The sequence below is a fragment of the Panthera tigris genome, chromosome A1 (genome assembly GCF_018350195.1).
Source record: "Panthera tigris isolate Pti1 chromosome A1, P.tigris_Pti1_mat1.1, whole genome shotgun sequence".
In the NCBI taxonomy this organism is placed as follows: domain Eukaryota; kingdom Metazoa; phylum Chordata; class Mammalia; order Carnivora; family Felidae; genus Panthera; species Panthera tigris.
This window is the reverse complement of record NC_056660.1, coordinates 15,540,213-15,551,244: the sequence shown is the minus strand read 5'-3', so window position 1 is coordinate 15,551,244 and position 11,032 is coordinate 15,540,213. Positions and strand designations below refer to the sequence as shown.

General features: G+C 41.6%; 1 protein-coding gene across 1 annotated transcript in view; it reads left to right on the top strand.

The window, feature by feature from the left end:
• The first annotated feature begins 383 nt into the window (after positions 1-383).
• Positions 384-11,032, top strand: part of ALG5 (ALG5 dolichyl-phosphate beta-glucosyltransferase) — a 42,718-nt gene continuing 32,069 nt past the window's right edge. The window contains exons 1-5 of the mRNA XM_042957823.1: positions 384-512; positions 4,351-4,522; positions 4,928-4,974; positions 7,024-7,092; positions 8,478-8,570. Coding sequence (XP_042813757.1) covers positions 447-512; positions 4,351-4,522; positions 4,928-4,974; positions 7,024-7,092; positions 8,478-8,570 — 447 coding nt within the window. The 5' untranslated portion in view covers positions 384-446. The remainder of the gene's footprint in view (positions 513-4,350; positions 4,523-4,927; positions 4,975-7,023; positions 7,093-8,477; positions 8,571-11,032) is intronic.

Below are 11,032 nucleotides of genomic sequence, written 5' to 3'. Positions count from 1 at the left end.
GAGATCACGACCTGAGCCGAAGTCGGACGCTCAACCGACTGAGCCACCCAGGCGCCCCTATGTTGTATCAGTTTTTAAAAACTCGTGTAATATACCGAAAATTTTTTTAATGGGTGGGTTGTATGGTGTGCGAATTTTAACAAGTCTGTAAAAAAAAAAAAAAAAAAACTGTTCATTGCTTATCTGAAACTCAAGTTAGTGGACATCCTGCATTTTTACTTGCTGATTTTGTCCACCCTACTGTGGGACAGAGGGCCCGCCTCCACAGCTGACCCCGGCTCCCAAGAACTACATGTTCTTCTCCTCGCCTTGCCGCGAGAGGGCGCTGTGGGCGGCGGGCGCCAGGCCTGCGCGGCCCCTCTGCCGGCAGGAGGCGGGGCTGCACCGGGGCTCTTCCGCGTGTGTGTAGGTAATTGGTAGGGCAGGCGGCGACCTGGGCATGGAGGATGCTTTCGCTGGTGCTGCAGCTGGCGGTGCTCGGCGTGGCGCTGGCGGCCGCAGCCTTGATACTGGTGAGGAGAGGGATGGGGGATCGCCGCGGGCCCAGGCTCACTGCTGTCTTAGAGACTCGGCCGGCACGCATCTCCTCTGCATTGCCCACTCTTCGCCGGGTCCCTTTCCACCAGGCTTCCCGCAAATCTTGACCCGAGGATTCCTTCCCCTAGAATTCTACACACCCTTTCTTCCGTATTTATTTTTGTTTTGCAGCTTTACCTCCCTCTATGCCCGGAGTCTTGTACGCTTATTCACTGGGGGTCGTGCTTACCAGTCTCCATTTGCCCCCTGGTCCCTGGACCTCTGTCCACCCGCCCTATCTGTCCCGACCTCTCCAAGACTCCCCCACCCCCACCCCCGGGCCTGCAGCCTATGCAGTTCTGGCTCCACCCAGGAAGGTCTTGAGCCCCCAGGAAGTGTGTGCTCTCTAGACTCACCCTTTTCCCGATGTTAAACAGAAAGTGGTGACAGCGCACCGCCCAGAGCCATCTGTTACAGATTGGAATAAATTCGTGGATCAAGAAGACCCAGGAGGGACACAGTAAGATGAAGACACACAGGCGTGGTGTTACCATGTGTCTGGGAGTCGTTACATCCCATTATTGAACACCCTAAATTCGCTGCCTCGGAATGAGGCTATACAATAGAATTCAAACTTGTGTTTTCTTTGCTCTTATTGTGGAAACAGAAACGTATAAACACTTGCTGATCCATAACTAATAGTCAATTTTCCAAGTGACCTTTCCCTCATATAATTTGGAATGAACCTGCCATCCAGTTAGTAAATGGAGTTTACTCCAGTACACTTCCAGGAGTAAAAGGAAGTTTCAGCTTCCTTGACACTCATATTAGCCCTCTAGATAGCACTGCTAGGAAGGCCATTCTTCCACCTTGCTAGGTTTGCAAACTCATGGTTTAAAAACAATAGAGAAAAAGCCATGTGTCCTGACTACTTTGGTGATTTGTGTCTGAGTGAGAAAGGGATCTTCTTTCTTCCATAGTGGAGATTCTGGGTTTTTTCGGGGTTTGGAGCAAGTCAGGGTTTCAGTGGGGCAAATTTTGACAGAATCCTGGATTGAATCGTCTTGTTAAATCTGTCTGTTGCACAGAGTTAAATGAGTCCATTATGAGGGTATACTGGAAGTATTTGATCCCACTGGCTTGAAGTGATTATAAGAACTACCATTTATTGAGGACTTATAATATGTTGGGTATTGTATTCAGCGTTTAACAGGGGCATCCCTTGTGATCTTTAAAACAATGCTGACATAAATGTTATTATCATTAGCTTTATTTGATGAGGAAACAGATTGAGATTGAGAGATTTCACATATGAAAATGTCACACAGCTAGTGGAACTTCATTTTTTTTTTTAATGCCAGAGCAGGAAATTATAAAAGAAAAAAAAAAAAAACTAGTTTCATATATATCCACCTTCCAGACATTTCCTCACCCCACTTGTCTGAATTATTTTGAAGCAAATCTAAGACATAACACTCTATCTGTAAATCCCCAGCATTTATCTCTAAAGACAAGATTCCCTTTTTTAAAATATAACCATAATAAAGTTATGGGTTTTTTTTTTTTTAAGTTTATTTATTTTGAGAAAGAGAGTACAAGCAGGGGAGAGCCAGAGAGAAAGACTGGGAGAGAGAATCCCAAACAGACTCCCCACTGACAGTGCAGAGTTCGATGCGGGGCTTGAACTCAGGAACCATGAGATCATGACCTGAGCTGAAAACAAGAGTCGGATGCTTAACTGACTGAGCCACCCAGGTGCCCTGTGTTATCATGGATGTTTAAAAATTTTAACCATTATTAAGTGATTTCAAATATCCCATCTGTTCAAATGCCTCATGTATGTTTTAGTATAGTCTTTTTGTTCCATTGAGCATTAACATACACTTAGCACTCAATTGATACGTCTCAAGTATCTTAATCTGTAACAATTTGTCTTGTGTTTTTGTTTTTGTTTTTCCTTGTCTTTAATAAGTAGTCATTTGTCCTGTAGAGTTTCCAACAATCTGAATTATACTGATTGCACCCCCTTGGTGATTGTTAACATCTTACTCTGTCTCCTCCTGGATTTCCTATTAACTGGTAGTAATATTTAGATATGTAATCAAATGCATGTTTGAGGTTTTTAATCAAAAAAGGCATGTGATTGATGCTGAATACTTCCTCTTGTATCATACCAGAAGGCTTGTTATATCTAATTTTTTCTGGTGTTGAGAGGATCCAGGAGTTCAATTTTGTTAGCCTGACCGACCAATCATAAAGTTTGTCAACCTAAATCCATTATTTCTCTGGGGGTTGCAAGGTGGAATATTCTAATTGTTATCATTCCTTTTTCGTGTATTACCTGGAATTCTATAATGAAAAAAAAAAATCATTCTCAGCCATTCAGTTACTCTGACATATCTTTCACTTATAAAAGGTAAGACAAAAGGCAGAATTTTCAAAATAATGAGGTGATTCTGTGGCATCTTACAGAGAGCATTGATTACTTTTGTTAGGAAATTGAATTTAGAAATCACATTCTGGACACTGGGGTGCAGAATAGGAACTTTCTTTTTTCAGGGAGAGGGAGAGAGTGCGTGTGCATGTGAATAGGGGAACGGGGGAAGGGCAGAGAGGGGGGGACAGAAGATCCAAAGTGGGGTCTGTAATGACAGCAGAGAGCCAGATGCAAGGCTGGAACTCAAGAACCATGAGATCATGACGTGAGCTGAAGTTGGACACTTAACCCACTGAGTCACCCAGACACCCCCAGAACAGGAACTCTTAACCACTAGTCGGGATACTGCCTCCATGCTCCTACTAATCAGAGCAAGTTCAATTTCAGTATGTACCCAATGGAATATTATAAATGGTCACCATATTAAAAATGAGTAGCATTCCAAATATTTGTGGATTGACTGCTTTAAAAGCAGGAAGTGTACCAGTAGAAACAGTGTTACAAAGAATGGTTATTTACAGGGCTCGCTCCCAAATAAAAATGGAAGGGAGCTATGTTAGTAGTGCACGGTGACAGAGCTTACAAGTTTGATACTTTATTTAAAATATATACATATATTCTTTTTTTTTAATTTTTTAATGTTCATTTTTGAGAGAGAGAGCAAGCGAGTGGAGGAGGGGCAGAGAGAGAGAGAGGGAGACACAGAATTCAAAGGAGGCTTCAGGCTCTGAGCTGTCAGCAGAGAGTCCGATGTGGGGCTTGAACTCACAAACAGATCATGACCTGAGCCGAAGTTGGATGCTCAACCGACTGAGCCACCCAGGCACCCCAAAAAATAATGTATTCTGAATTCAAATCTAGGATAAGTGTCAAGAATATATTCTTAAGCATTACTGGCCCCTACCATGGGGGTGGAAGGGTCGTTTCTTCAAAACCTTGCTTGATTTGGTCCTAGATGGGAGGTCTGCCCTCATTCCACACATTCTGCCTGTACTGTGAACTTACCTTCTGTCACATACAGGCTCCAAGTAGGAATCAGACCTAGCTATGTGCTTGCCAGGGGATTGGAGGTTCAGGGCATCATAGACTGCACTTCTAGTGACTGTTCCCTGTTAGATCTAGGACAATGGAGTCCTGGGGATGACAGGTCAGAAGAGACAAAGAGCCTCCTAAGGCATTATTAGTACCTTACCAGTTGAAGAAAGGAAAATAACCAGTGCATAAGTAAGGGATTTGAATTTTGGTGTCATCTCTAGACCATTGTTAATGGACTAAAAAGTGAGAGTAAATATTCCACCAAACAAAAAAAAAAAATATGTAAAAGATGTGTTCTCGTATAACAAATCGAAAAAAAATGTCAACATAACATAATCTCTTGTTAACATACCTGCTTTTAGATTTCCTTTGTTGCATTTATAACTGCTACAAAAATGCCACATCTCCATCAATATGAAGAAGAGAAGTTCTTCTTAAATGCCAGAGGACAGAAGGAAACTTTGCCCAGCATATGGGACTCACCTACCAAGCAACTCTCTGTTGTTGTGCCTTCATACAATGAAGAAAAACGGTGTAAGCCCGATTTCATTTTTTTGGTCATTTGGGAAGAAAAGGAAATTTAAAGTATGACCTTTATTGTCTTTGCCAGAACATTAACAGATGTGGGCTGTGGTGAGTGCATAGTTGGTAGATGTAGTTCAGAAGAGGGGAAACGAGTAATAGCTGCAGAAGATAGGGTCAGCATCAGAAGTGGTAGGACTGAAGTATTCTGGAGACTAGAGTAGCTAGATGTGAACAGCAGACCTTCCAGATGGGAGCGGCCACTGGAGGAAAGTCCCAGAGGAGCCTATTAGACTATTCAGACTTTTTCCATATGTAAACTGAGTGTTCTGAGGCTTGGTAAATCATTTTCAAAAACAATTTTTCATATATATATATATATATATATATTTTTTTTTTTTTTTTTTTTTCTTTAAGTGCCTGTAATGATGGATGAAGCGCTGGGCTATCTAGAGGAGAGACAGGTATCATGTTTTCTCTTTCAATATGATGTCTCCAATTAAAACCAGACTAGATCACCAACTTGTAGATCCTGGCTAGACCCACGGTGAGAGGCAGTGCCAGCCATGGCCGGGGCCGTCAAGGTCACAGGGCCTCCCATGCTCAGCTTGTTGCCTGCCATGGGCTGTCAGCGAGCAAGCCCATCACGTGGCTCACTACCTCCAGCCGCAGGTGGGTGAACCCAGAACAAACCGGAAAGCTGACATTACTTATGTACCCTCCCACCCACTTTTATCTTCTTGCCTGATGGTACATTTAAAGTTGAATGTGGATCTTGAGAAACTTAACAGGTGGCCATGGGGGAAGGGAGGGGAAAAAAATAGTTACAAACAGAGAGGGAGGGAGGCAAACCATAAGAGACTCTTAAATACTGAGAACAAACTGAGGGTGGATGGGGGTGGGGGGGAGGGGAAAGTGGGTGATGGGCATTGAGGAGGGCACCTGTTGCGATGAGCACTGGGTGTTGTATGGAAACCAATTTGACAATATATTTTAAAAAATAATAAAAATAAAAAATAAAACAGCCAAAAAGAAAAAATAAAAAAATTGAGTACATCTGCAGACTCTGTGGCAGCACAGTGCTGTTTTTACTTTTGTGACTTTTTAAAAAGACATTTATTTGAAAAAGGCTTATAATTAGAGTGAAATTATTTTTGTTTTTCTTTATTATTCAGAGGAGTTCCCCTCATTTATTTTCTCTTCTTTCCCTGAATAAAGAGAAGAAAAGTAATACGCGCCCTTGTTTAATAGCATCGGCTGCTGTTGGAATCTCCTTAGAGACTTTAAGGAAACAAATGGGTTTTGTGGCTGGTTCTTTTTTTTTTTTTTTTTTTTTAGAAAATTCCTTGTTTTGATTTACATTGGTTTTACGTTTTCTTTGTAAAAGGAACATAGAAGATTCATTGAAAGAGAGGAGGACATGTTGAAAAATTAAATTTAAAGAAAAGAAGGAGAGAGGGGCGCTTGACTGGCTCAGTCAGTGAAGTGTGCAAATCTTGATCTTGGAGTTGTGAGTTTGAACCCCATGTTGGGTGTAGAGATTACTTAATAGAAAAAAAAGAAAGAAAAAGGGAGAGAATGGAGCCCTTGTTAAATGTGTGGCTTCTGTCTCTTCTATTACATGTGTTCTTTACACCAACCACATAGACTAGGCGTGGGGTTTTTTTGTTTGTTTGTTTGTTTTTTGTTTGTTTGTTTTTTTAAATGAGAAAACAGGCCAAAATGTAACTTGCCCAAGGTCATAGGTTGTAGCCTGTCTCCAAAGTGCTCAGCACAGCAAGCACGTGGCTGCTCCCACCAGTTTGGTGCAGGGTGACCAGGGCAAGAGCAGGACTCACGGACACTCAGTCAGTGTTTGCTCTCTGCTCTTGCCCAGCATCTCTCTTCCTTTTGCTTCTTGGACTTTTTATTTTATGTGACTTGTGCCCTTACATACCACTCTATAACAACTATTATTTATAAGCTTCAAGGACAGCTAAACTATTTTATTGTGGTAGGATTTGGTTAAACTAAATAAATGTCCAGGATTTATATTCCTAGCCTACAGGAAATTGGGAGAAATAGCTACTCAAGTAAACTTAGAGAAAGAAATGAAAGAGCTTGCATCTTGGGTTAGAGGACACGAGAAGTGAGGAAGAAACCCATGAGTTAGTAAGGATTCTTAGCTATTCTTGCCTCCCTCCCCAGCCAAACAAAAGCCAAGCAAATTCATTGCAAATAGCAACACGTTACATAGGATGCCCCTGCCAGTACTTGGGAACGGCAAATAGCAGAAGTGCAGCGTGAGGCAGGAGTGACGGGCATCTCTGGGAGTCTCTGCTGTGACAGTTGTCTGTTTTTGCTTATTTTTGACTTACGTACCCCCACTGGGTTTAGAGTAAGGATGTATTCTCCAGAGGGAACAAAGACTGAAAAAAAAACCAAACAGTTGTTATTTAAACTCTTTGCAATCTTATCAGAATTCTTGATGGCATTTACGCCAAATTGAGGTATTTTATCTTTGCTTCTTGCAGAAGCAAGATCCCACGTTCACGTATGAGGTGATAGTAGTTGATGATGGCAGCAAAGACCAAACTTCAAAGGTAAGTAAACTTGCTTTTAGGATTGCCAGTGGATAGAAATGTAGAATAATTTAACAAATGTAAAGTCTTATTTCCGGTCATCAGAGAGTGCTAAAGCTGTGCCAGCACTCTCTGTTGTTACAGTGTGGGTAGTCAAAAAAGCAGAGAGGTTTCACCTATGGAAAGCTGGAAGATAAACCTGCTCTTCTACCACTCCATAAGACCAGGGAAGCTTTGAAGATCATCACATCGGGAGAAAACATGTACAACAACAATTCACCTTGGCCACTGGGACCCTTCTTTGCCTACCAATATATGGTTCCTTTTTTCTTAAGCATCATTTTTTTTCTTTATACTCCACCTTGCCTTACAGTTTCTAAGCAGTCATGCAAATAGGAAGATGCCTTCATATCTGGCGGTGGGTGTCAGATATGTCCTTTGGCATACCTCTATCTGGATTTACCCACAGGAGGTAACAAGTATCTTAGAGTATTATCCTCTCTCATTCCTGCATTCTTAGACCCATAGCTCCTAAGCTGCTAAAAAAAAAACTAAAAGCTGGTCTGCCAGGAGGGCAAACAGCAGATGAGAATAACTTCACACTCTCTATGGAGATGAGGGTCAAAAGGAGAAGATGTTGGGGCACCTGGCTGGCTCAGTTGGTAGAACATGTGACTCTTGATCTCAGGGTCATGAGTTCAAGCCCCATATTGGGCATGGAGCTTACTTAAAAAAATGAGGGGGAGGGCTGTTGATGAAGATAGGTAATATAGAAAGGCGATGTGGAAAAGCAAAGGGCATGGACCATACTACAATGGGTTGATGACTAAATGAGTGATGAAGAGATGTGTGTAGCAAATACAGATCACTGTTTCACGGCTTTGATTGTAAATCAAAAAATAATGGCAGTTGAGTGAAAAGATTTGGGGAAATATTCCAGGATATGAACAACTTCTGTGGGGAATAAGATCAGTTGTTGACACGTAAGTAAGTCATTAAGCAGTAAGCGGCAGGGTCAGGGGGAGGATCACAAGTGTGTACCAGTCGATCAACGCATGGGTTTTATTTTCTCAAGCAGCTCATTAGCATAAATAAAGGAGTCAAAATAAGAGACAGCCACTGCCTCTTCTGTTGTTGCCTCTGCAGGAAGGTGAATTGTGACTTCAACCTAGTGGGTTGAAGGCATTCAACAACTCTAAAATGTACAGTGTGTACATTCAGTACACAGTGTGTACACAGTGTGTACAGTGTGTACAGTGTGTACAGCCACTAAAATGTACAGTGTGTATAATCTAGTCAGAAGAACAGTGTAACGGAAATAGCAGTATTTAAGCCAAACTCAGAAACCTGGTTTACTGTCTTAGAATCCAAGTTGATATTATTCTGACTTTTATATAATTTGACAGGTAGCTTTTAAATATTGCCAGAAATACGGAAGCGACAAAGTACGAGTGATCACGCTGGTGAAGAATCGTGGGAAAGGCGGAGCTGTTAGGATGGTAATCCATAGTTTCAGCATTTTAATCTAAAACGTAAACATTTTTTAATAAATTCTTTTGCGGACTAATATGTTTGTTTTCTACAGCTGTCTAATTGAATACCACCATTTCAGGTTAGTGGTGAATTAGTTTTAACAAGAACTTCATATACTTATCTATATATAATGTGATCAAATCTTAAAAATCATGCCATATCTATGATATACTGGGTAATTCAGGAGAATAGGTGTATCTTAATCAAAATTTATAATGTTATCATCTGCCTCTGTGTGTCTTTAATATGGTCACCAGATAATAAGATTATATGATTTTTTTGCAGTTTATAAAATGCTTTGACATATTAAGGTTTACCTATATGAAGACACTGTGCTTAACATGGTACCTGAACTAAGATAAATCTGATGTGGGTCTCTCTTGATGAAATTGGCAGTCTGCTAGAAAAGATGATTATACTGATGAGAGATACACCTGATGTGTTATAGAAATTCCAAAAGGAATAGGTTACTTTCAGCTGAGGCATGTCAGGTAGAAGTCCAGATACTCTGAAGAAAGACCACAAGTCAAGATATGTGGAAGAAAATCCAAATAGTGTCTTAAATGATTTAGAGGTTTATTTTATTTTGCCCCCCCCCCCCCAAAAAAGAACTCTAAGTACAAGCATCCAGGGCTTATTCAGCAACCCCACTGTGTCATCAGAAACTCTGCCTCCTAACTTTTCACTCCCTTTTTCCTCATTCACACAAGGTGACTCCTGGAGTACCTGGGAGCCATTACATCCACATTCCAGATAAGGAGAGGGGCAGAGGGCAAAAGACATATGCTGGCTGGTTTGCCCCCTTTTGGGGAACTTTCCTAGAAGCTTCACCTAAAAATTTACTTAATTGTCATTGGCCAGAACAGTGTCCCAAGGCCACCCCTATTTCCAAGGAAGGCTGAGAAATGTTTTTTCCTCACATTTTCATTCCTGACCTGATGAGACATCCATTAGTAAAACAGAAGGAAAGAATAGATTTTGAGTAGGTAACTATCAGTCTCAAGCACATGTCAAGCAAACTTGACAAAGGAGATACCACTGAAGCCAAGCCTCCAGCAATGGTGAAAACTGGCTTCCACCTGGTTATTCCACTCGACTGGTCATTTTCAGCTGGACAGTAAATTAGCCACTTCAACATAATTATCACATTTAACCCTCCTCATATTGTCTCAAGAGTTAGGTCCTATTTTTCAATTACGTAGTTGAGGGAAGTGACACATAGTAAAGCAACTTACTCAAGGTCACATGGTTATTAATAGTCAGAATGAAGATTTAGATTAGGTTAGTACCCTGAAATCCATGCTCTTAACCTAACATCTCTGTTAGTGTGTGGGAAATGTTGAGAGAAGAGCAGCAAGACAGAATTCAGAACTCTTGGAATACGTACTAGGAACAGTGAGCTTGCTCTGACTAGGTCATAAGCCATGCAAAGAGGAGAAAAAGAAAATAGGGTTTGTGTAATATCATGGTGGCCTTTAAATCCATCCATTCACTTATTAGAGATACTTAGATGAAAGACAACCATCCTATCCTTAAAGACACCATACTTTACTAGTGTTGTAACGCCGTGATAGAATGGCGCCACTTTCCAGCCGGGAGGAACAGCAGCAGAGACTTCCCATATGAGGTAAATTCTGCACAGAATCTTCAAGGAAGACTAGAAATTCTGTCCAGGCAAAAGTTGGGGCAGGAAGCTTGCAGAGGAGGGACGTGACCAAAGGTATGAGAGAAAGCGCCACAGTCAGGAACTGCTAGTGGTACACGTGGGTTGACTTTGTAGGAGTAAGTTCAAGGGGGTAGGTGGGTTCATATCCTGAACTTTTAGGGTAGGGACTTTTAGGCTTTCACCTTTGACAGAGTGACAGTAGCCAGCACAGTAGTGTAAGCAAGGTACAAGTGGATTGTTAATTTGGATTATGATGGTGATGCAGCATCAGAAGAGGAGAGACCAATATGGTAGGGGTGGAGGGCAAAAATGAGGTAGAATTGTATCAGGTGATCAGGGAGAGGAATAAGTTACCTAAGACCTTGGAGGAGGCCAAGGAGAAGGAGAATGCCATAGAAGGAATGAAACACTGGAGAAGGAGCTGATTTAAAAGACAACTTTAATTGAGTTTGAGCCATATTAAGGTTGAGATACCATGTAGTGGTATCCAGAATAGCCTGGTAGAGAAGATGTGAGTGAGTAATCCACATGCATCAGATGATAGTTGAACCCATTAAGTTGGCAAGGAAGAAGGAATAGAGAAAAAGGACAGCTGGAAACCAAGCCTTGGGGAAATGTGGCTCATGAGGAAGAACAGTACAAGCAATGAGAAGGGATAGGGTGTGATTGAATGGACAGGAATGGGAAGTGCTAGGATAGACTACCTTTTCAAGAAGTTTGGTGGTGAAGTGAAGGCCATTGTCGGTAGAGTGGAGAATAGCC